This window comes from Cyprinodon variegatus, unplaced genomic scaffold, assembly GCF_000732505.1.
Source record: "Cyprinodon variegatus isolate N-32 unplaced genomic scaffold, C_variegatus-1.0 Scaffold15, whole genome shotgun sequence".
Taxonomy (NCBI): Eukaryota; Metazoa; Chordata; class Actinopteri; order Cyprinodontiformes; family Cyprinodontidae; genus Cyprinodon; species Cyprinodon variegatus.
In genome coordinates this window covers 96,295-121,988 of record NW_015150468.1, presented here as the reverse complement: position 1 = coordinate 121,988, position 25,694 = coordinate 96,295, and the positions used below count along the sequence as shown (strand labels likewise).

General features: G+C 36.2%; 3 protein-coding genes across 5 annotated transcripts in view; 2 read left to right on the top strand and 1 right to left on the bottom strand.

The window, feature by feature from the left end:
- LOC107090733 (axonemal dynein light intermediate polypeptide 1-like) overlaps nt 1-116 on the top strand; it is a 7,473-nt gene extending 7,357 nt beyond the window's left edge. The window contains exon 4 of the mRNA XM_015384294.1: nt 95-116. Within this exon, the coding sequence (XP_015239780.1) occupies nt 95-116 (22 nt within the window). The remainder of the gene's footprint in view (nt 1-94) is intronic.
- Nucleotides 15-4,548, top strand: sord (sorbitol dehydrogenase). The gene is made up of 9 exons (XM_015384070.1): nt 15-254; nt 334-367; nt 518-682; nt 887-1,046; nt 1,171-1,289; nt 2,548-2,613; nt 2,709-2,887; nt 3,208-3,329; nt 3,447-4,548. Exons 1-9 carry the CDS (start codon nt 201-203, stop codon nt 3,610-3,612), a joined length of 1,065 nt encoding a protein of 354 aa, XP_015239556.1. The 5' UTR covers nt 15-200; the 3' UTR covers nt 3,613-4,548.
- Nucleotides 4,549-5,549: 1,001 nt separating this feature from the next.
- The window catches only part of LOC107091034 (amyloid beta A4 precursor protein-binding family A member 2-like), a 54,097-nt gene continuing 33,952 nt past the window's right edge, over nt 5,550-25,694 (bottom strand). For 2 of the 3 annotated variants that reach the window (XM_015384742.1, XM_015384751.1), the window contains exons 5-14: nt 24,899-24,938; nt 23,625-23,770; nt 18,971-19,006; nt 16,288-16,374; nt 14,666-14,851; nt 12,486-12,665; nt 9,160-9,372; nt 8,937-9,056; nt 8,565-8,705; nt 5,550-6,850 (exon numbers count right to left, since the gene is read on the bottom strand). In XM_015384742.1, coding sequence (XP_015240228.1) covers nt 6,779-6,850; nt 8,565-8,705; nt 8,937-9,056; nt 9,160-9,372; nt 12,486-12,665; nt 14,666-14,851; nt 16,288-16,374; nt 18,971-19,006; nt 23,625-23,770; nt 24,899-24,938 — 1,221 coding nt within the window. In that variant the 3' untranslated portion in view covers nt 5,550-6,778. The remainder of the gene's footprint in view (nt 6,851-8,564; nt 8,706-8,936; nt 9,057-9,159; nt 9,373-12,485; nt 12,666-14,665; nt 14,852-16,287; nt 16,375-18,970; nt 19,007-23,624; nt 23,771-24,898; nt 24,939-25,694) is intronic. The other variant, XM_015384759.1, reaches the window with a different exon arrangement.

Below are 25,694 nucleotides of genomic sequence, written 5' to 3'. Positions count from 1 at the left end.
TATACGAGAGTTTAGAGCGACGCGCGCTCCCGCGAGAGGGGATGCAATTCTCGGCAGGCATGCATTTCTCGGCATAACACCTGCCCACTGCTAGTTGCCCGAGCTGTTTGAACTAACTGGTGAATACAGGAAAAGGTTGCATACTTGTCTGGCCTTTCGGGTTGTTCCTCCACCTTCACCTGTCCGGTGTTGATTCTGTCATGGCTCAGGAAAATTTGTCCGTGGTGTTGCATGCTAAAGGAGACCTCAGGCTGGTAAGAAAGCGAACACAAACTTTAACGAAAAAGAAAAAAAAAAAGCAAAGTAAACTGCAGCTTATTGTTTCTTCAATAGGAAAATCGTCCAGTTCCAGAGCCAGGACCTAATGGTAAACAAAGAGCAATTATTCTCAGGTGGTGTCAGTTAATGCACATTACTGTGAAGATTTAGAATATGAATGTAAATAAAAAGCATTAGGAGAACTGGTTTTGTCACAAATAATGCATCTCGTTGTCATTCGTGTCTTGTTGGTGTTTAGAAGTGCTGCTTCAGATGCACTCAGTGGGAATCTGTGGATCAGATGTCCACTACTGGCAGCATGGCCGAATCGGGGACTTTGTTCTCCAGAAACCCATGGTCCTGGGGCACGAGGCTGCAGGGAGGGTGGTGAAGGTCGGATCAGCGGTCACACACCTTAAACCAGGTAAACCTGAATGCATGTTGGTCAGAATTGTCTTTATACTCACAGAAAAGTTTTATTTTACTTTATGCATGCTTTTAAAGATAGGCATGTACCTCCCTCTGAACATTCAACTTTTACTCCTTTTAAAACATCTTTATCTTTTGCAGTACTCTAATCAGTTTCCATATCTGTTGTTACATAAGCAGTACAATTGTAATTTTCCAGGTGACAGAGTGGCCATTGAGCCTGGGGTACCCCGAGAGATGGATGAGTTTTTTAAAAGAGGAAAATATAACCTGTCCCCCACCATCTTCTTCTGCGCCACACCGCCAGATGATGGAAACTTGTGCAGATATTACACCCACAATGCCAATTTTTGCTACAAGTACCTGTTTATTCAATGCTGCAAAGCATTGCATCAGACCTTACTTAATAACTAACTGCTAGCTGACTCTCTTGCCTAATCTCTGCATATACCCCGTCTTATCTCTTTCTGTGTGTCTGCATAGGTTGCCTGATAGTGTCTCATTCGAGGAGGGTGCACTCATCGAGCCACTCTCTGTGGGAATTCATGCCTGTCGCCGGGCTGGGGTCAGCCTTGGCAGTACCGTACTCATCTGTGGTGCAGGTAAAAACCGAGCAAGAGCCATTTAGCTCACTAAAGTTGTCTAGTAAAATTCCACCATAGAGAAATTTCAGTGGAATGCAAGAGCTGTGCATACAGATGGTCCTAACAGGCCTTTTCAGGTTAGGAATCGTATGGCCACACCCATGAGACACAACAAAAGATAGAGCAAGTAAAAATTTATCATAATGAAAATCCCAATTCATTTTCTTCTTGATTTGAACTGGAACTTGATTGTAAATATGCAACAAACTATTTACATAACTACTTTTCCTTCACTATTGGGCATTAAATCAGACTAAACCTTTATTTTCTTTTTGAGATAATTTATCTTAGCCTTAGTAACTGGTAGAATAAGGTCAAATTTTGTGGGTATTTGCAGAAAATCTCCGTCATCCAGGTCATGGCAACTACAAAATAGCCTTAAATTGGAAGGCAACCTGACTTACTCTAACTTTTTCTGTACACCTATCCAGGACAATTGCTCTTAATGTTTTAAAAAAGACTGAGCTAAACCAATTGAACCCTGTTTTGTGGTTTTGGGTATCCTTAAACAAGCTTCTCCTTTAAATAAGGCTTATGTCTCCTGATGTACCTAGTTGGGAGTTGTGTTATGATCACACTGCCTTTGTCGAGTTTATTCTTTTAAAATTAATTAGTCTGTGTTTCACATCATTGTTCATTTAAAATAACCACATATATCCAAGCTTTAACTTTCCACCTGGTGTCTTTAGAAGTTACGTTACTATTATTATTATTGTTTCCACATGCTGTTTTTCCGCTCATGCTGACTATTCTTTGAAGTTTGAAATTTTCTTCCTGATATCATGGCTGATTTCTTTTGATTTTTACCAATATGCCAAAGAACGACAACATTGGGTTTTGTCTTAAAATGCAACCACATGGGTCCATTTATTTAAAATAATTTTAACAACCCATCAAATAGCTTGTAGAATAATGACATCCTCATTTGTGCTTTCCAAAACTGTTTAAAGGTAGCTATCTTAGTTTATGTAAGTCTCTTATTTTGTAGAGATTATTAATTAAAAAAATTAGTCTAATTATTTTGATGTTGGTATAAAAAGTTTTGTCTGATTTCATATGTCAATAGAATAAAAAAAATCGTGGAAAAACAGAATTTAAATGACCCGGTTTCAATTGTTCTAAGTTTTATCTTGTGAACTAAAGCTTATGAAGACATGTTTTAACCCCAGAAAATAGTAAGTTTATTTACATTATTAATGTGTCTCCTTTCCTATAGGACCCATTGGATTGGTTAGCTTGCTTGTAGCCAAGGCAATGGGGGCTTCAAAAGTCATCATCACTGGTAAGAACAACCCAAAACAACTCGATCAAATAATAACAAAAAAAAATACATATATATATATATATATAGAATTCAACACCTGCAGCTGTCTTTAGATTTGTTCAAAGAGCGCCTGGAGATGGCCAAGGAACTAGGTGCAGACTTCCAGCTGACAGTGAAAAAAGATGACGGACCCCAGGAGCTGGCAAAGAAAGTGGAGGAAATCCTGGGAGCTCAGCCTGAGATCACCATTGAATGCACTGGAGTGGAGAGCTGCATTCAAACTGCCCTTTATGTAAATCCCCTGTTAAATCATAAATTATAACAACAATCACACATTAAGAAAGAGCAGAAATATAGTGCTAGCTTGCTTCTCGCTGTCTTATACAGCAGAATGGATAAAATATCATTTGACTTGCTTGTGTTTTGCAAGTCTTATTTTAGTAAATTATTTTATTAGAGGTTAAGGCGTTTCTATAAACAAAATGTGCTATATTGATGTCTCCAATCTATTACTTTTTATTGCCTGTTTTTCTGTGATTTAGGTTAAGTTATAAAAAAAAAAAAAAAAAGCATGACATCCTTACAATAACTAAAGTTTTAACTGCCTCTCAGGCAACGCGCTCAGGAGGTGTAGTGGTGCTGGTGGGCCTCGGTGCTCCGATGACTACCGTTCCTCTCGTCAACGCTGCTGTAAGAGAAGTGGACATCAGAGGAGTGTTTCGCTACTGCAACACGTGAGGAAATACTTCTGTTTAGCCCAGATGATAATGGTTCAAGCATATTACTTGAATTACATGACAATGTTTTGTATCACATAGAATCTGACAAAACATTCGTTTGGTTTGTTGCAGCTGGCCGATGGCTATCGCTATGTTGTCATCCGGTAAAGTAAATGTGAAGCCTCTTGTGACCCACCGCTTTCCACTGGAGCAGGCTGTGCAGGCATTTGAGACCACGCGACAGGGTCTTGGGATAAAGGTCATGTTAAAGTGTGATAAAAATGACCAGAACCCATGAATCTATCCTCTGTAGTGAAGCCAAACAGATCTGCTGAGATGGACACTGCGTGACAGTCACAGAGTGGACTCTGGCCTCAGAAAGATAACAAACACAAGTTCAAAAGAAAACACTCTAATCAGAGCTTTGTAAAAGACACCTGGAAGCAGTTTATCAGACTTTTATCTTCTGATGGCACTGTTTAATTCTTTCTGCTCTGAAAGCTGCATGCATGTTTGGGATTTACAGTATGTAATAAACCATTGAGCAATGTTGTTTATGTGAATTTATAGTGCTTTGTTTTGTCTGCAAGAGTTGCACTAGCCATTTTTAGCTGTAGGGGGCACTAGATGTTCAGAAAAGAATACTGAGAAAGCATTTGAACCAGGAAATGAAGTTGCAGATTGTTAGGTGGGTTTCTTCTACTATATCTGTGAATTTAAAACAGTAGGGAGATGATCTGAGGTTTATGTCAAAATAGGAAAGCAGATCTTCTCTGTTTAAAGCCTTACAGCTTTTATTTTGGCTTGACTTAAATTGGAAGTTTATTGCAAAGTGTAGAAATTGTCAGATTGTTTTAAAAATTCAAAAACTGGAAATGTCATTATAAATATTAGAAGTAGAGTTAAGTGTTAAGTCTGTTTTGACTTTCTTTATCGCTGCATTTTGATAATTTAATAAACACTTTTTACTAGATAGTAATACCCTGATCTATACTTGTTAATCAATAGGCATTATTTTATTTCTATTGTTTGAATCTTTGATGATGGGAGGAGGCACAAATCAATGTTCAAATCATCCATCTATAGTTCCCCATGAACAGCGCTGATAATATTTTATTAGAAATCTGGATGGGTCCATTTCTGATATATATGTATATATTTTATTTTTTTCAGTGATTTCATTGACATTTCTTTGGATGTATAATAAAGCCCACAATCAACCCGCCTGGAAAATTCAGATGTACGTTTTTTTTTTTTTTTTCTCCATTCAGTAAGGAAGTTGTAGTCGGGCCTTTTGAAAAACTTAATAAGCGGAAGTTCAACTGAATAAACTCATTACTTCGCCTCATCCGACACAAGCTAATCAGCGTTGAATCATACCTCCACAAAAGCTAAATCAGCATCAAGAGTTCATCTTAAAAGGTCTCCAATCCAAAACTCCATCTGATACCCAAAGCGCAGGCAGTGGTTGCGCTATGGCTGACTTCGATTCAGATGACTCAGATTCAACCCACTTCCACCATCGTAGCTAAAGCTTCATCAGAGTGTCATTACTCCCGGAGTCTTACTATGTTCTCTGTCTCATGTTGAGCCTGGTTCTGCCAGAGGTTTCTTTCCAATGGGGAGTTTTTCCTCTCCACTGTCACTTCATGCTTGCTCATCATAGCCTCATGCTTGCTCATCATGTGGAATATTTTCCCCAAGCGTGAAGGGGGAATTCATCCCTAATGTTTACTCCTGTTTATGCATATCAAAAAAATTCATCTCTAATGTTTCCCGCTGAGGTCAGAGTGCCAAAGACTAAAGTGATTGTATCAAAACAAATTCCTCTAATTGTCTTTTCTTTGCTCGTTTGAGTTTTTCAGATCGAATTACTTCCTGTCAGAAGCATTCTACATTCAGGGTTTATGGAGAGATTTCTTCTGCTTTGGAGAAATTTAAAATTTTGCAATTTACTAATTGAATAAATTTAATGAATGTATATAACTTATATTGCTTTTTAATCCTTCTCTCCCATATATTAATAGCATAACTATTTCTATTATTTAAAAAATTTAGACTTGGTTTATGACGTTAACAACGGTCTTTACCAAGTAGCTGATTATAAAATTTTACTAATACTCATAAGGGTCTGTGGGATCTTTACTCCTGTTTTTCTGGGTACTGTCATTGTTTATTAGAACTGCAGTTAGACGTTCAGAGTGCAATTAATTCAGCCAGATGAATAAATCAAGGTTCAGCTCAGAATTTTATTGTCTTGCCACAATAACATGAGAAACTACTTTTTACGAGGCATGCACACAGATAATGTTCATACGGATAAAATTTACTACACTATGTTGCTAAACTGTAACTCCATGGTAAGAAACTTTTTTTCCCCAATCACAGTGTGTGTGATTCACATTTCTCTCGCTTTGTTCCACAGAAGCCCAGGGTCCAATGGAAGTCTGGTGGATGTTTATCAGAGACTAAACCTTTGTGTTTTGTTCCTTAACATGAACACAACACTAGACAATTTTCATTTTTATGTACAGACATTCTAATACTGCGTTATGGCAATGAGACGGCTCACACAACACATTTACATTCACAGCCCAGTCATTAGTTAGCGAGTTTCAGTCAGAACTCCAGAGATGAGCGTAATAGAGGCAAGAGCAGGAAGAAAACATTATTCGCACATTGAACCTGATAAAAAAAGCAACTTTTCTCAACTACATGTAAATGTAAAAAAAAAACCAAACAAAAAAAACTTGTTTTAAAGAGGTTGAATTTGTATATTGCCTTGAAATTAAACAGGATATGGCGTTTCTCCCATAAACCCCTGCTGTGGGCATTGCTTTGATTCACACATACAGTACATTAGCTTGGCTTATTCAAACACATAAGTTGCCACCCTCATCAATGGAAACTTAACATGATATTTCAGATCTAATTGTGCCTTAGCCACCATTGTGGTCTGCCATCATCGCTGGAATATTTACAGTGCAGAAGTGGTTTTAGCAGCAGCTGCCTTCCCTTGTAAAATGAGCAAAGTGTGTATCTACATGAGAAATAAATTAACAGCAAAAGCTTACAAAAAAAGTTTAAGACGTTATATTGCATTATATGGATTAAAAAAACAAACAAAAAACTGGGACATATTCAAGCGTTAACTCTATCCACACTGTTTCACTGAAGGAACCAAAAAGTTATCAAGGACAGGACAAATAAATTAACAACAGTCAAAACATATGCACATGCTTCCTCTTCAGCTGGTCAGAAGGGTGAAACATCTTACATCAAATAGCAGTTGCAAATAGCACAGACATGTGAAAAAGGATGAAATAACTTCAACCCAAAAAGGTCAAAACAAAACAAAAATCTGTGGGGAGGCATGGTCGTCCTCCTGGTGGCTAAATCTGCTAGTAGTTTTGGGCTGCAGGATAAATGCCCTCCTTCCTGTCCACCTTATGAATCCCAGCTGCTTATATATACATGGGCGTCTCCTGTCCAGTTAGAAGCCTGAACATGGCCGCTGGCATGGTCTTCATGTGGATCTGGATGGAGAAGAAAGCAGCAAAGATTCAAAGATACCATAACAACAGAAAACATTACTGTTACATGTACTTAAAGGATGCAACTAATTTCTCCAATCAATTTCCAGTTCTGATAGTTTGGTACCTGACTGAGTACAAAGGTTTTGAAATGACACTAATCAATTAGCAGCCACTATGCATTACAGTTTTTTTTTTAACTCCTTTTCAATCAATGGTTTAAAACATATTTTTATGATGGATATTTATGTCTGCAGTAAATCACCATTTACAGCCGGTAGCTTAAGAGTTATTTTGGTGTGGGATCATATTAAGATAGATTCACTTAGATTATTTCCTTTGGTGCAAATAGGGATCAGAATTCAATATAATAGAAATGTTCAAATAACTTAAATTAATTCAATTAAAGGTAAAGTGGAGGATTTAAAAAAAAAAAATATCCGCCCTCTCCACTTTAAATAAAAAAATGCACATGCACAACCCTGTACCTGCTCCTAAGAGGGAACACAAACGTGTGCGAGAGCATGCAGGAGCCCATTTCCCCTTCTGTTTAAAAGTTGCTGTTTATATCACTCATACAAACTTACTTTCCAAAAGCAATTTTTCCACTATGTCAGACTCACCACCGATAAGTGAAAATTGGGACAAGTACGTAGGATGTAAACATCTTACCAGAATGATTGACATTTAGGAGGACCACTTATTTAATTGATCCACCGGGAAAAACATCATCCTCCACTTTTTCATGATCATTTACCTCTGGAACTACTTTACAAACTGAAACTGAGATGCAACAATGGTCACAGGCATACGTTAAGGAACATTTAGGACTTTTGATATCTTTTTTTGCCATTATTATATTTTTGTGGAAACTAGTAACTTTTCTGCATATTTTGCACTATTTCTTGAACCAGCTTTGTTCCTTGATTCTAATGAAACTTTACCATCAGCAGTCCAGGAATTTGATTTACTCTATTTCAAGTATAAGTCATTGGTTGCATTCATAAACTCCCTTTTGAGTTCATGATCATGTAATGAACTTTCATGAAAATTTCATGGCACTTTTTGATGTCATGAAGTGTTTGAAACACATTTTGGACATCACTTTTTGATGTCCAAAAAAAAAAAAAAATCAAATTTTTTGGACATCAACATTCAGTGATGATGGCATTTACTGAATTTTGGATTAAGTGTTGTATTTAAGTTAGATTGTATCTATTTTATTTTGATTATATTTGGGTTTTTTTTCAAGTATTTTAACTAAAAAGACGTCAAAACATTTCAAAGGGGGTTGAATAATATTAGGTCGAACTGTGGATGTAGGGTTTACTGAAGTTATTATTTTTCTACTCTTTGTTTATATCCTGAAAATGAATATTTTTCATGAAATCATTAGTAAATTACATAGAAAATCTTACTGGCAGAATCAAAAGGAGCTTTCGGTGAGTTTTGAAATCAGAGAAATCTCAATTCTCATCTCTTTCTTTTGTTAGAAATATAAATATTCATTTAAAATGTTGCTTTTTAGGGATTGTGGCCCTTTTTACCCCCAGTATTATGTCTGTATTCCATATTTCTTATATACACAGCCTGTTTACAACATATTTGACTACAAATAGGCATAGTATCTGCTAAAATGACACTAAATTTGTAATACATTTTAAATGGTTATATGGAAGTTAAAATCCTTCTGTGTCTGTGTGTGTATAGGTTTAACCTCGCCAACAGAGTTGGAGAGCGCCTGAACAATCTTCTCATGTGCTGTAGCCACCACGCTCTGGCCGTTGATCTCTATAATCCTGTGACCCACGCGGACACCGCCTCGCTCAGCGATGCCACCCCGCATCAGGCTGCATATCTGCAGGGTAGAACATACACAGAACCTTCACCATAGGTAAATAAAGTCACATAAAGGAGAAACAGAACAATCTACGAAGAAGCAGATTGTCTTTCCATAGCATATCAAATAAAAAAAGTGAGATTGGAAAAGCAGTACGGATTCATCCTCTGTAGTATAAATGTGTGCATAGTGTAAGCATTTTGTCTGCAGGGGGAAAAACTCAAACAATATAATTATTAAACAACTTACGATGCCATTCTGGACGCTGAAACCCAGCTGATACTTCAGATCAGGTCTCTTAATGAGAACTGTGGTAACCGGAGGGCAGCTGACGATGTTCATTTTTACCTGAACCTGGTTCTTTAAGCCCTTTAACAGAGAAGTGGACAAACATTAGAGCTTTTCTATGTACTTGAAGATTTTTATCCAGTCTAGTTATGAAAAGGTAAAATATTTAAGAAGTGTCTTGCACCTTAATGATTCCCTGACAGGTGGCAAGAGGCAACCCCACGAGGCTGGTGTTGTTAATGGACATAATCTGGTCTCCAATGCTGAGCTTGCCAGATCGAGCTGCTGGTGCACCATTCATCATGTTGGCTAAGATAACTGTTGGCAGGATGGAGCCCCAGCCCGACTCCACGATCACCACACCCAGGATCTCCCCTTTGCTTTTCTCCAGCACCAGCTGTGGAGAGACACTTCATTGGTCACTTTTTGGGCTTCATCTGCAACAGACCCGCCTCAAATTAGAACTACATCACTGAAGACCTGAGTGAGTTCAGAGAAACTGCAAAGGATTACAGGTTTATTAAAAATATCACAGCTGCCTGCTGGGTTTCTCTCCATCAAAATCTGTGGTAGAAGATTTTAGTTTCATTCCTTTTACCAGCAAACGATCTAAAAATGTGAAGAATAACTCATTAATGTACACAGCAAACAGGCAGTTGATCATTTCAAGCTCTCCTACAGGAATTAGAGCTGGAATCACAATCCTGGAGCTCTGAGCTGAAGTGACAGGGCTTAAAAATAAGCAGTCAGTGATTTAGTAATACTGTTTGTGCTGTGGAGGATTATTATCTCTGGTTGTATAAGACTGTTGTGGGCATGACTGTAAATCAATGCCATGCAACGTTGGATTTATCGAAATGTTGCATTAAGGCAGTGATGCACCTTGATCTCCTAAACTCACTGGGTTAATTTAACATCCGCTGGACATTTGACACTGCGAGAATCGATTCAAAAATTACTTCTCTCTCTTGGCCCTTTGGCCTCAATACCCACTTATAAAAAGCAGAAAGGCATTTTAAAGTTTCAAAAGCTGAAAATATTACATGAATTAAAACTGAAGCAAAATATTTACAACTTATTCAGAGTTTTATAATTTGATAGTTTAGCACAATAGGCTACTTACCCCTGTACAACTTCAAGGTCCTCATTTCAGGAACTTCTATTGTAGCAATGTCTATAATAAAAGCTTTGAAGATTTTTAGGTGCTTGCAATTTATAGCAAAACAGTTAAACAACAATTTCTTTTTTATAAATTATTTATTTACAATCCATGTTATAATAATAGGGTGTTTAAAAAATGCTTTACTGCACAGCTGTCCTCAGCATTGGAAAGATTTTATTCATTGAATGCTCTCATGAGTTTATATTTTTTTGATATAGTATTGAATTTAGTTTAGGACTGTTTATCTACTTCTGCAACAGATCTTGTAACTCTACTAAAAAATTAGTTATACAACTTTGCTTGTGCGCAGAGGTAGCCATAAGGCTAGAATTTACTCCACATAACTGTTAGTCTAAGCTGGTCTGATTTGATATTACACTGTATAAAACCCATTTATTTGCATGTTGTTTTGCGCTCTTATTACATCAAACACCACAAAAGTTGCATTGAATTCCTTTGGTGTCTATTTCTCATAGTGGGCTGTCATTTGCTGGAAAATTGACACTGAATGAATCGTTATCATAGATTTGGAATACACTTATCATAACATTTAAAAACATATTCCATCCAATACTTTTTTAGAACTATATTCTTTAATCATTATGGCACCTGGAAGTAGGTGGGATTCAGTAAGTATTAACTATACATTTTGTTTGAAATGTATTTGAAGCTTGAAAATTGCAGATGTGTAAGAACTGAAACAAATTTAACAAGCAGCAGACTGTGTTGACAGAATAACTGGATCCAGGCTTATGGGGTGCTCACTGCAGTGGTCAGTAGGTTATGTTTCATAGTGATCCAAAAAAGAAACGGTGAACTTGTTACAGGGTCATGGATGATTCTCATGTAGACACATTTTGTGCAAATCCCAAACCCTTAACATTACTTTCAGTCAGATGAACCATGTTGGTCAAACCAAAGATGCTTTAAAAATATACCTGTCAGGGTTATGGACCAACTGAAGCTGGTGAATGTGGAAACACTATTCCTTTATGGCCTGGATGGTCTCGTTTAGCAGGATAATACATGCTATATATCCATAAAAAAGGTTTTAATAATTGGTTAAAGGGGCAGAGCAACTGGTTTAGGGGGATTTTAACAAGATTTCTTTTCATAACATATTAATATTGGTATAAATACCAGAACATTTCCAAGGTGACATTTTTACATGTCATATTTCTTTTGCTGGAATCTTCTTATATTCAGCTCATGCTTTTTTTTTTAAACTTTTATATTGTTGATTTCTTATAACCCTATATTTTTACATTGAGGTTTCTACCACCATTTATCAAATCAGCCCTCTGCTCCTTTGAAAATCCAGTTGCTGGTTATTAGTCCTATTAAAACCTCTGTTTTAATAGTTACTGATCTTACCCTCTTCCTTTAATAAACTCTTAATCTTTATATTATTAAAACATTGTAAAATTCAAAACTGCTTAGTAAAATTCCCATTTGAGTTTAAGATGTTTGTTTTAACAGATAATCACTTTCATCATAAAGTGATTGTTCACTACGTTATTTCTCCTCTCTCAGAATAAAGCAGAGATTCTAAAGATTTCTTTGGGGCCCATCTTGGTATATTTTCTTAAATAAAATATTCTCAATATCATGAAAACATATTATTTTTTTTTTCCACCACTTGATATATTTAATCATAAATTCAAATTCATTAGCATAGACAGAGCTTATTAAATAGTTGTCTTATGACACAATACTAACGCTAAGACTAATTGATATAAATACTGCCTTGTTCATCCAATCTATGCAATAAACCCTAAAATCATGAAGGAAATTCATGGAAATTTTTATCAAATAGTCTTTACTACTTTAATATCTGGAATAAAATGTCTTCTCTGGGCATCTTTCTTTTATTCAGTAAACATTTATTTTGACATTGTGAAACTACCAGTATAACCATGAAGCTCTGAGATGATAAATGGTTTTTGGCCCATTAGGAAGCAACAAAGCTATACTACTCCAAGTTTCCCTAGTTTTCCCATCCTTTCAAATGACTAATTTGCTTCTAAAATAGGATGTGTTCCAGTGTACCCTTAAGCAGGCATTTTTCATGGCTTCTAAATCTCCCGAAGCCTCCAGGACACAGAGGAGGCATTGCTTCAACAGAAAGAGCTGACATGCCCTGAGTGTATTTTTACTGTAACATCTGCCCCTATCTCTCGCATTAGCAAACAGCCACAACAGTTCTGTAATTTCATGGCCCTGCAGTATGAGTGGGATTTCCTCAGCTGCTTGTAAATTCTCAAAGCGTTTCTTGTTTTTGTTTTTTTTGCACTGACACAGATAAGAACACCTGCAGAGAAACTTGGATGCTTTTAATGCACACAGACCTCCTTGCAGTTTTCAGAGTTGGAGAAGTGAATGAGGTCATCATTGTACATTTCCTGTGTGTTGATGATATCACTGTACTCCTTCTGACTGAGGTCCTCGGGGTTGATGCCGTTGGCTCTGAGGAACTCCTGGTAGGCCACACTGAATGCCTGACCGATGGACTGAGCAATAAGCTGGGCCTGTTAATAAAAAAAATGAAAAAATCAATATTTAAAACTCGTATCTTTTGCCTCTGGTTTTGTTCTTTTATTTACTCTGCATTGCTAATAATATTAGCTCATCAGCAGGCAGAAAAGCCTCCAGTGGCAGCACTGGCCATGGGGTTTGCCAAGAATACACTCACATAAAATAGATTGATCTTTACCCTCCTAAGCTATTTTTTCTCATTGAGGGATGACATTTATTTATGAGGGCTTCTTACTTAGAAGCAGACAGAGTAAATGAAAACTACAGCAAGGAAAATAGAACATACCCAAGCTAATTTTGTTTAAAATTATCAAATGATTTACAATAACATCCTATTTAATGTTACCCAAAAGAAACAGACGCTGCACTCAAACTAAGCCTCCCGATCGTTATTTTTCACCTTGCATTCGTCCTACATTGCAAGTAGTGGATGATAAAACCAGTCCCTTTTCTTTCTGTTTAAAATAGCTATAAACATATAATTATGACAAATCAGAAGTTTTTTTTTTTTTATTCAAATCCATTTTTAAACCACAGCTGTGTGATCTAAGGTTATTTTCTCCTGTGTCACGAATAAGTTACTACAGTATCAGAATTGTCCTATAGGTTAAACTTTACCCATATGAACAAGGGTTGCCTTGTCAACACACGGCTCAGTTTGGTTCATTCAGGTTGGGACGACAGTGGCGTCGGATTCTGGAGCTTGTTGATTCAAGCTCCGACTTTCAGTGTTGCTGTCTCCTTGGTTAAAACACTTTGCCTACATTGCTTACTGATGGTGGTCAGACGGCCCGGTAGCACCTGTGTATAGAAGCCGTGCTGAGTTATACAAGGCACTGAATTAAGAACTGTTATTGCATGTAAGCTCAGAACGTATTGAATGTAATAATATATATGTAGTTTTGTGGAAGAAATCAATAGAATAGAGTTAGATAATTTACCCAAAAATCTTAATTCAGATTTTCTGATTTTCCTTGGCACTAGATATTTGACACAGAGTTTTATTGTTTACATGACCTGAAAAACTTACTTGTCCCCAGTCCATTGTCAAAGGACTTTACTGTTCCAGTATTTTGGAAAAGTTTTGACTTCTACTTGCATGGAGGGATCAGTACAGTAGTTAGTACAGTTACAGTACAGTACAAACTGTAGTGTAACTCTCTTTCCCCTTCTCTGTGGAGGCAAACCCACTTAAGAAAGTCAATGTAATGTGACCAAAATTGAGTGCCTCTGTGATTAAAAAAAGTTTTGGTTTTTTTGTCATTATATTGCATATGCAGTTAATTACATTGGCATAGAATATATTAATAGTTAAAATGAATAAAAAGTGCATTTATTGGGAATCATTTTTTATATAGCTGAAACTAAAAGTTCAATACGATACTATATATTGATTCTGCAAACAATTAAGTCCAAAACTGATTCAGGGAATTAATTCTGCATGAAAAAACAACATTAAAAGTCTAAAACAGTAAACAGTGCCTACAGCCAATGAAGCCATAACAACAGACACAGTTTCTAATCTAATGGAAAAGCAGCTGAATACCTCCATGAAAACTCTGGCTGCAAAATTAGATGAGGAGGGGACAGATTGGAGTCCAGCCTTTATACCACTTGGCAGAGAAAATCTGAGCTGCTGGCTCCTTGGTGCAACATTGTTCCTTTTGCCAAGCCTTCCTAAAACTGCTTCAGTTAAGCAAACAACTGCCTTGTGGGGTAAAAAATAAACAAACTAAAAGAAATCAAAAGTTCCCAGCCAGTTCCTATTAATGCAGATCAGTGGTTCCCTCTAATCATTATAGTAAGCTACACAGTAATGTTTAATAAACTGCTGATAGTAAGCCATGATAACATTGGCTGTATACCTGCTTTAAGCAAAACTCTGTAAAAAATATTTGAATTTCTCATTAGTTGGATGGAAAAATATATAAAGTTTTGCCTTAAAATGTCTAGATTCATTTCCCCAGATATCGACTGTCTCTTTGACACTTACATCCTCAGATTCAAAGACATGACATATCATCTTGTACTGCTTCTTTGCCTCAGGCGCTCCAGGTGTAGTCTCAATACAGTCCTGTGAAGCCGTTCGAGGCATCCGCCGCCTCGCCATCAGCACCACAATGTTCCCTATGTCAGCAATGTAAGAGATGGTGCGCAGTGCATTGTCCATCATCGTTTCCTGTGGGCACAACAACGCAAATGTCATAAATCACAATTTAACTTCAGACTCCATTCATAAACCTGAACCTTAATACTAAAGCATTAAACAGTAGCAAACACTGAACCCATCATGGCAGCAATTTAATGCTTTTTGTGTTGTTCTTGAATAAAAAGTCCCTTTTAGTACATTTATGTTGTTTAAAATTCCTTTTATGCACTTTAATTAGGAGAACATACAGAATACCAGATAGACAAGATCAAATATGATCAAGATTGTTTTAAATTAATGATTGTTTCAAAAAGCTACATACAGTAATACATGTGGAGCAAAACATGGAAAGAAGGCAATCCAAACAGAATCTTAATGTCTTTTTTTATTTTAATCTGGCTGTATAAACAAATTACATCCCAATACCATGCTAGTCTAAACCAGATTATCTGCAGATCATGTTCATCTTATATTATGTACAAAAACCCAGACAAATAACTTGAGTCTACTCTAATGGTGTTATATTTATTTACCCAGGTTAATAAAAGGCATGTGTGATAAATTAGATTGCATGGGGAATTATATTTTGATGAAATAACAATTCAGAGGAACAGACTTTAAATAATGCGTGTTTATTCAGAGGTTTTAATTGCTTATCTTTTATTATAAGATGAATTCTCTGCTGTTTTCTTCATTTCATTAGCACCGTGACAGCCTCATTATGTGAATCTAATGGATGCTGTTTTTCCAGCCCACTTTTGGAGTTATTCTTTAATGAGTGCAACTCGGGAACCACCAATGCAAAGTGCTTAAAGCTTCCCACTGCAGAAAATAAGTACTTTTTTTTGGACTGAATCGATTTTGCAGTAGTGCCAGGACCAGAGGCAACCAGATGGAAAAGGGAGGGAGACAGACACTGCATTGCAGCATGTTACTTTGTTTTTGTTCTTTAGTTTTTTTTTTTTTTTTATACCAGGAGGTTACCTCACTGAAAATATCTCACTGAGCCCAACCAAAGATAAGGTTAAAATGTTACAAACAAATCATCTGCTGCTTCCATATAATTTCTATGTATCTTTTTGCTGTGAACACAGTGAACAGCTCTGAGGAACACAGATTCTTCACTTTGTAACATTTTCTGCAAAAAATTCTGATTTTATTTTAGTTGAAACTCAGCATAAATATCTGAAGGATAAACTGTTTGGAAACAGTGATTTATCTGAATATCACAAATAAAGGTAGTGCCGCACATATATTTCCACATGATTATACAGGAAACTCTCATAGTGACTTGTTGAGATTTGAGTGATAAAAGCCGTGGTTTCATAAGATGCAGCTGAAATTCGTGGCTAAGCTCCAAGTTTTACAACCTCTATGCAATCCAATTGCTACTCCCTTATTATTCATTTTGAAACTGACAAAGTGCACCTTCAAGAAGCAGCTCCTGTTAAGACAGGTGTACTTACTTGTGTGTCTGCATTGAGGACTTTGATCCTCTGGGTAGAAATAAACAGATCGACCTCAGTCAGTGTCTGGCCGTCTCCCTCGGCATTCTGAACATACAGAAACAAGAGTTTTAATTTTAAATGTTTAAGATCTCTGTGAACAGCCCTGTTTGTGTCTGCATACATGCTCAGTATAGTACTGAGTTGGAGAGATGCCATAAACATGTCAGATGGAAAAATTTATGACAGTTGATGCTGAAAAAAAAAAAAAGGAAGCGTTTTTGGCAGTGATGTCCTTTCAGATCAGCTGTCCTGGCACCAGGATGGTGAGCTGGAGCGGAAACTAGAAACAGCTTAACACTAAGCCCTCACCAGCTGGCTGTAACAACGGCGAGTGGAGAACAAACAGGCGTCCATTTCCACCTAATCACTGTGAGATGCAACTTAATGAAATTATATTTGTTCTAATTTACTCTGACTGTATTTTGTAACTGAAATGGCAGCAAAGTTCAAAAATAGCAAACTGTTTGTTTGAGTTTTTGGCAATTGAAAGTCAGTCAGTTTATTTTATCTATTTCAAGAAAGGAAAGGTGGACAAACTGAAACTGATTTAATAGAGTTATCTGGACTGTAATTTAGAGGATTGATCTTAATGCGTCCTTTGAACCGCATACAGTGTTTTACAGGAATTATTATTTTGATGGATGAAAATAATAATCCATTTCTCCTTGCTTGTGTCTGTTTGTTTTCTTTTAACATTTCTTCCTCTACATCTTTCTCAGAAATGAGAGCTATGAGCTGAGGAAAAACACCTTCTGTCCAGATTTCTAAAAATTATATCTACTTTGCAAGAAATAACATATGTCAATCACAGTATGTAAAAAGCAGAATATTCCTTCATTTAAAAAAAATAATAATTCAGCGACAGTAATGTAGTTTTAGCCTCTGTCTAACATATATTTTTTTACTTTTATACCAAACATTTGCATCTATATCAGGGCTGAAACAACTAATCGGATTAATCGCGATTATTCGATTATTGAAGTAATCGTCAACTAATTTGTAATTGATAATCGTTAACTGGAGTGTAGAGACTCTAAAACATGCCTTTAACTGAGAGAAAAAAACACCCTTGGAGCAATTATAGCAAAACTGTAAAAGAGAAATATGTAAACATTTTACTTTTACGATATATATATATTTTTTTGTCTATCAATATTGACTCTCCAGAACTCCTTAAATGGAAAACTTTTAGTTTCACCTTTTTTAATTTCGCAATAAGCCTTCTTTAAGGAACCTTTGGCTGTTTAAATGGGCATGTTGACAGAGCTTCATTTCTTTTTGTAGAAACTATATTCACTTTAAACATATTCAAAAAGTTCTTAAACACTTTGATGCAGGTAATACTTAGACTATTGCCAAATGTTTAAACAGAATTCTCCCAATAAAGACGTGTGCAATATGTGCTTCAAAGCAGATTGTTAATCTCCAGGAACACTGGCAAAAAAAAAAAAAAAGAACTGAAAAGACATTTTTTCCTTTAATTCAATCTATTCTTAACCGAAATATATGTTTTCTTTCCATAACTTTTTTGACATTTGAAAAAAATATCTCTACTAAAGTTTTATGCTTTTATTTGGTCTAAAAAATGTAATTCAAAATAGAAAAAGTTGTATAACTTTAATAATTTTGATAAAACAAACACATTTTGTATAATAGTTTTTAACTGAACTTTCTATTGCATCTTTTTTCAATGGGGTCAAGTAGATTTTGCAGCCAAAGATACTGCTTATTTAGTAAGACCAGCGTAGTATCATTTGTTGCCCTTTTACTAGACCTAACATGAACTCCAAAAAAGACTAGTTAAAACTTAAAAAATAGATTAAAAACCAATATTATAAGACCGATTACTACATTTTTTAAATGTTACACTCAACCACATGAAACCACAATGAAAAGGTTAAAACAGTGACATCTGTTAGAACCATTGAAGTGAGTTTGTGTTATTAATGTAAATCTAAATAGTGCAAAGTTGAAGGATTATAGAGAAATCAGTGTAGGAACAAAGCAGGGGAAGCATTTCCACATTATCATGTGCTTAAAAAAAACACTTAATCAACTAACACATCAAAAGTTCAGGCTGAAGCTGATTATAAATGTTTTGACTAAAGCAAAAATTGGGGGGGGGGGGGGTGGGTTAGTATATAATATCCAAAGGATATTGGTAAACTGTGTAGCTGTTCATTATTATTATTTACTTTATTTAACCTGGTTAAAAAACTAATTGAGATTAAAATCTCAGTCTCAAGACTGAATCAAGTTCTTACAACCTGATGCAGCAAGAAAAATATTGGAGTAACAAAGATAAATTGAGTAAATTTGAATCTTTTGGAAAAGTAAAAGTAAAGTATGATTCAACCATGATTGAAATTGTTACTGCAATCAGAGCTTCAGAGACAGACAGATAAATAGATTTTTTATTTTTACTATTTTACTTTTACTGGATAGCAACACCGCCTTTACGTTCCACTCAGCTGATGCATAAAATCTAAACTTAGCCCTAAAAATTGTTGAGACTTTTGCAACAATTTCTTTTAAAGGCCTTTTGATGAGTGAAGACACACAGACAAGCAAAATGCAATGTAAAAGATGCAATGGAAGGAGAGTGACCAAAGGCTCTTCCTGTGCTCAGTTTATTACACACCGCCTTTTTCTTGATTTTGGCAGCCTTCTGAACCCTCTGGTAGACAGGCAGGCAGGCAGGCAGGCAGGCAGGCAGGAAGGTAGGCAGGCAGGCAGGCGTTGGGACGGGACAAGGTCAGCAGATACAGGAGCACAGAGAACAGGAGGAAGAGAAGGAGCACATAAAAAAGGAGGATTATAAAGAAAATACCAGCAACAGTAAAGCTCTGAACAAGATGTTGTTCTAACAAACAGGAAGCGTGACGGAGACAGACGAGCTGTGTGTGACTGTGTTGAGCAAGCGTGTTTGGGATATTTGCACAGCACAGTGTTGATTAACAGATACAAATCAAAACAGTAATTACACGGGGGGATAATTGCTTTTTCTCCTGTAAACACAGCATATTAAAAACAAGCAGTTATAAATAGGAGCTGATTCTAAGTTGTGACAAAGTTCTCTCTGATGTTTAATTTATTACCCATAAATAATTTACCAAACATGCAGAGAAACACCAGCACTGATCCTGGGTCAATTAAAGGCATTAACAACATTTCAAACTACTTTATTTCAGGAGACGGAGCTCAGTTCTAAGGACAACTAGAAAGACTGACATGTAACTGCATCAAGTGCAGAGAAAAATAGGAAGTGACGAGATTAGGTATTGAAGGTTAACAGTATGCATTTAGTTCATTGTTATTTTGCTGTACAAAAACACTCTTGTTTTTACAAACCTGTATAAACGTTATAAACATTTTATACAGATTTTAAGAGGTTAAAGCAGAAACTAATGTGTGTTTAAGTAGTTATAATAGTGATGTTAAAGTAGTTAGCCCCACCATCGCAAAATGTTTTGACATCCTTTAAAAGGATGACAGCAGGACTGCTAACCACCTACAGGACCTTAAACAAGCATTCAAATGTGTTTGCATACGAATACTTTAAAAAAAAAGTTTTTACAGCACTAGTGGCTTTTTTTTTTTGACAGCAGGTCGACAGTAAATGGGATATGAGAGAGGGGCGGGACATGCGGCAAAGACAACAAATTGGATTCAAACCAAGGTGAGTTATATCCAAGACTGAGGCCTCTGTACATGGGTCGTGCATGCTCACTACTGCGCCATCAAAGCATGCCCTGTCATATGACATACTTGAATTCATTAACTGGAAAGCTGTGTTGCAGGTTAACAGAAGCTGGTGCATGTTTTTAAAGTGAAGGAAATTTATATATAGGTTTACTTTGACCCCTTTAGTTACAAACATAAAACAAGGAAGAATAATGCACACTCATTCTCACTCTGGAGCTCAGCTGGGATACAATGTATAAAGAAAAAATAATAGCTATGCACTTAACAAATATGACTGTTAAAGAAAAGTGACTTCTGATTGATGTAGAGCATTTTATGATAGGGAACTAACACTGCGCATCACCCCCCCCCCCCCCCCCCCCCCCCCCCCCCCCAAAAAAAAAAAAAAAGACAACTGTAACAGTAAATAATGGGGGACACAGGATTATGCTGTGTGGATGCTACGTTATTGTCTTCAGCAAAGACAAGGTAGAGAGTCAGAGAAGTGCAGAAAATTATTGATACGAAATACTGCCCAGAATACCTGTTAGTTGCTTCAAAAGACTAAAGAATGGAGTGAAGATGATCTTAAACAAGGTGCAGGTGTCACATAGGATCCAATTAAATCGAAGCATATTAAGGTGTTAAAATGGTCCAGTCAAAGTCCAGAACAAAATCCAAAGTTAGAATTTGCTGTAAGATTTAACACTGATCTCAAAACGCTTTCCTTTCAATCCGACTGAGCCCCAAAAAAAAAGAGACAGAGAGAAAGTTGGACAAATAAATACATATTCATGCCACACTTTTCAGTTGTTTTATTGGAATACATTTTCAGGATAACTTATAGTTTTCCTTCCACGTTAAAAGAATGATTTACATTATGCTTCAATGTGCCACAAATCACCATAAAAAACTATGAAATGTATGGTTGTAAACTGACAAAATGTGGAAAATTATAAGTCGAACAAATATGTTACAACACTAGCTAATTCAGCATTTAAATATTCCAAACATAAAACTACAAAAAAGCAGTTGTCATAAGAAATAGGAGGAAAAATCTTTTCTATTATTTCAATAGGGTTTATCAGCTCTGCTGTTATGCAAGAGATGTGTGGCTTTAAGCAACAACTGCAGAGCTGCTGAGCAAATCGGCAGGGGGTTGACAAACAGGAAAGACCTAAAGGTAGGCGTTGGGATGAAGCTTTATAAATATTACATCAAAGTGAGTGAATGTCATGCAGACAGGATCCGAATAAATCAGCTACCAAGTTTAGGCCCAATTCATCTGCCTATTTCTATTTTTCCTCTTCCTTCTCTGCTTTAGGAAACAGTAGACCCCTGTACACTAACTAAATGTTTCCTCAAATTGATATGGAAAAAAAGAATAACATGAATAATGCCTATGAGAATGAGTTTACTACCAAATATTAATATACCAGTGAATAGAGTAAAGTGACAACCAGCAGCAAGTTACTGATTATAAGTGATTCACCCCAATCTTCTAAATATTGTAACAACATTGACTTGAAATTTTAAAATGATGCGCTAGAAATTTTTTTGGGGAGAAGACCTTATGTGTTATGTGCCAAAACTCTGAATTTGTCATTGAAACTGATAATAACTGACAAGATTTTAAATAATCTGACATCAGTTTTCAAAACACAAAACCACAGCAAAGTTTACCCCTCAGTGGCTGGTCCTTTTATATGTCAGTTTCTAAAAGTGGATAGTTGCACAGGAGATCATCAAATATTTATGAAGGTAACCATTAGAGGGTGCTAAAAGACACTTGTTTCTAAGTTGAAAGTTTGCAGCAAACCATTTGCACAGAACTCTTACATAAATGCTCTTTAGGAAAGGCAAGGTGACTCATTTCTTTACCAGCAGGAAAAACTTTACCAGCAGGTTTCATTCTTACATTTCGACAGGTTGGGTTACATATACTACAAAAAAAGAAATGGCCATCCATATTTAGGTGAATGCTTGCTCACCAACCATTTAAAAAAAGATGACTCGAAATAAAAGCCTCCTGTTTCAGAGAACTATGCAGGAGCTGTCCCGACACTTTTTATTCATAAAAGAAAGGCAAATGACGAGGAAGACAATGCCACACTTTCAGCTCATGCAGGTTTATGACATGTGGACACCGATACGTATGTTTGGCATCAGAAATATTGTATTAGAATATGTTGTGAAACTGATGTCATTAGTATAAACAGGCCAGCTTGTAACTGGGCTCAGGAAAAATAACTTAAAATTCATACTTATGATTCATATATCTTGCCCCAACCCCCCAAAATTTTATGCTGGTCACACAATTCTTATATGTAAATATTTTGATTAGATTGCACAATTATTTCTAAGCAAAAGTTGTAATTAATCCATCGATGTACAGTAGTGATGAAATTGAGGAATTTAAGAAAAGTTTGAATAAAATATTTGCTCAAAAAATTGCTAAAAAGTACATTTTTAAATAACCTTTTCGACTGAAAGTCAGCTGCAGATCATCTTCAAATCCAAACTCATTATGACTGACTTGTAGTAAGAGTGATTTTTTTTTTATTTTTCATAACTTCTTTATTCAATGGCTATGAAGTATATGTATTTAATATGTAAAAAAAATAAATAAATATATTTTTTTTTATATTTTTTTTAATATATTTAGGATTAAAATTGTTTTATTTTTTTGATGAATGCATCATAAGTCACGTTGAAATACTCAGGTCTACAAACAGATATATTACAACTTTTTTATGTACTAAATTTGCAGTACCTTTGGCCTTCCATACCCTGCTGCAGTCACAGTAGTTCCTATTTATAGACTTCTGCTTGTGAACCAGTTTAGATTTAAGGTAAAAATGTTACAGTGAACACCTTTATCTAGCAGTACAGTTTATACAGCAGGATCTCTGAATTCAAGGAAGCACACACCATGCAGTTGTGAATGCACCTGGTGGTCATGTCAGTCTAGAGCAAATGATAAGCAGTGCAGCCTTTAAAGAATACATATTGGACCTGTCTTTATTAAAACTTAATCTAGTAAAGACACAGAAAAGGTCCCTGGCAGAAACTGCTGAGACCTTAGAGTAGATCAGAGCAGAGACACAGAGTGGGCTTTCTGTAGGTGAAATCAAACCAAAGCTTCTGCGTATGGATGGAGTTGAGGAGATTATATATCAATATATATCATATTATTCTGCCTGTACCTGTATCCCACAAATGCTTTATATTTAACTGGAACAACTTAATAAACTCCCATAAGTTAAAATCAGTTATCCCATTTTGGTTTTGCATGGATGGATGTTACTTTCCCACCATGGCAGATATATTTTATTTTTTTTTAAAAAGTCTCTTTTTATGTATTAATATTTTACCAAGCACACTATTCTTGCCATTTTTTAGCCCGTAAGACTCTAAGTTAATATTCTGGGCTTAAATTACTTAGCTAAAATCCTGTGAGTTAAATGTAAATAATCTATTTTTCATATCTCTACTACTGTATGTTTTTTTCTTATGAGATTTGTAACAAGTTAGGATTTTTTTCTGATGGAAAAATGAAATATTCTTTCTGTGGTTGCACATGTTAGTATCTGTGAAGCACCATGTGGTACCTTGACCCTGCTGACAGCTTCTTGTGCCTGCATCATGCGGATGTTCTTGGAGGGGTTCCTCTCAGACAGTAGCTGGGTGGAGCCAAGGTAGTTAGCAGCAAAGATAATGCCATCAATCAGGTCCTCTGGTTCGCAGGGTCCAGGAACTGAGAGGATAGCAAAAAACAGACCGAATTAGGGAAGTCAGACTGCCTTTGGACAGATGCTGATTGTGCCTTAAAGAAGGTATTGCAATCGCTCCGGTTACCATGCTAGGTTAAACATGGAGTAAAATACTGTTTTTCTGGAGATGAGGTGATGACAGACTATTTATGCCCACTTTTGTGCCACAAAACTTCACCTTATTACAGTGAAATCTATGCACACATCATAGTGCATAAACGGTGGAAGAACAAATACACACTGTTGTTTTTTTTCCTTTTTTTTTATTGTAATACTTCCAAATAAAATCTTAATTAAAATCAGAAAGAAAACAGTGTGCATAATCTATCTTTGTGCATTTTGATGTTAGCATGAATAGATTGGTTCTCAACATAGGTGAGCAAAAACCTTATTGGCCTCATAAAGGCTAACAAACACAACGTAAGCCCCATTTGCCCTACCCTCTGAAACCAATCTGTTCTGAGTTTGAACCGAGCTTGGATCAGGTAACCGTGCCGAGATCGGATCCTTATGACCGTTTACACATCACTTTAGCACGATCCCTCGCCTCCTAGTGACGATCTACGGTACTACTGTTTTCTAGGATTGAAGAAATGTGGACACAACAAACGATAGAATAATCAGGTCTTACAGATGCAGGAAAAATCAACAGACGTTGAGGTTCATCACACTGCTAAGCAGAATCCTCAGTGAAAATCGTGTGGAAAGGTAGGGAAGCTTGTATTTTTATGAATGTCTGAAATTTCATGATTACATTCGGCCTACTGACGAACTAGTCCAGGCATGGCTCAGTTCAGTTTGCATGCCAGTTACACTCAACAGTTAACTCGGTTACTGTGCTCAGACCGATCTCAGCATGGTTTTAAAAGGGTAGTGTAAATGGGGCAATGAAGTAAGGAAGAAAATTATGATCTATAGCAGGGTTAGATTAGTATACCTCAAATGCACGGCTAGTCCATCCAACAGTAAGACATGCTAGAGGTACCATCATGATCTGGGTATACATTTCCTCAGCAGGGACAGTGATGTTAGTTAGAATTATTGATGTTGTTGTTTCATGTCAGTAGGGTTTTGGTCAGATTAGAAAGCTGGTTCAGAGGCAGACAACTTACCATCAACAAAGCTTGGGAAGGAGGCAACTTTCTTTGTTGGCTGAAAGAAAGAAAACAGATATGAAAATAAATGTATCTGCTTTATCTCATTTTCACAGCCTGCTCTGTTTCATTTTATAAAAACTTTATACTCAAGCCTATATTATCTAGCAAGATATCAAAACAATAATGTGTTAATGTGATATTTTGGACAGAAGCGTGGGGCCTCAACTGAATGATTTTCAGCTACACTTAAAATTAAACTGTTAATGTGCTGTAATGCTTAACGAATTCAATTATTCTGTATAGCAAGAGTCTAGGATTCCTTGATCTGTTTAGAAAGCAGATACTTATCATTGCAAGCTCCAATTAAAGATACACAATGTTCCACTAATACATTCTTACAGATCAGTACTTTCTATATTGCTTTCATCTGCTTTAAAGTGTGAAACCCCTTTCCCACAAAGAAGCTCAAATAAATCAACCCAAAAATCAAATAATACAGACCATCCATTTTTGACGTTAATAATCAGAAATGCTATCCAGGCTTGGCAAAATCCATCTCCTACAGTTATGTAATTATAATCATGTATGAAACCACGCTTTTATTCATGTTGTGTTGTTCATAAACAGCACAAATATGTCATCCTAGAATGATGAGTCTATGGCAGATTGAACAGTGAGAAAAAAACAGAAAAAACAGAGGAATGGTCGTTGATTCCTGACAGTCAAACTGTTATTTTTTGTCTAACTGGATCTAGCAGAGCTCTGTGACCAGACTGCTATGGTCTACGGTTTTACATTTACTCAGAAGGCT

What these genes read in the sequence shown, in the direction of transcription:
- sord (XM_015384070.1), top strand. Translation starts at nt 201, where the DNA reads ATGGCTCAGGAAAATTTGTCCGTGGTGTTGCATGCTAAAGGAGACCTC. An exon ending in CGTACTCATCTGTGGTGCAG is followed by an intron (nt 1,290 to 2,547) that starts GTAAAAACCGAG and finishes CCTTTCCTATAG; the next exon opens with GACCCATTGGATTGGTTAGC. An exon ending in TTCAAAAGTCATCATCACTG is followed by an intron (nt 2,614 to 2,708) that starts GTAAGAACAACC and finishes AGCTGTCTTTAG; the next exon opens with ATTTGTTCAAAGAGCGCCTG.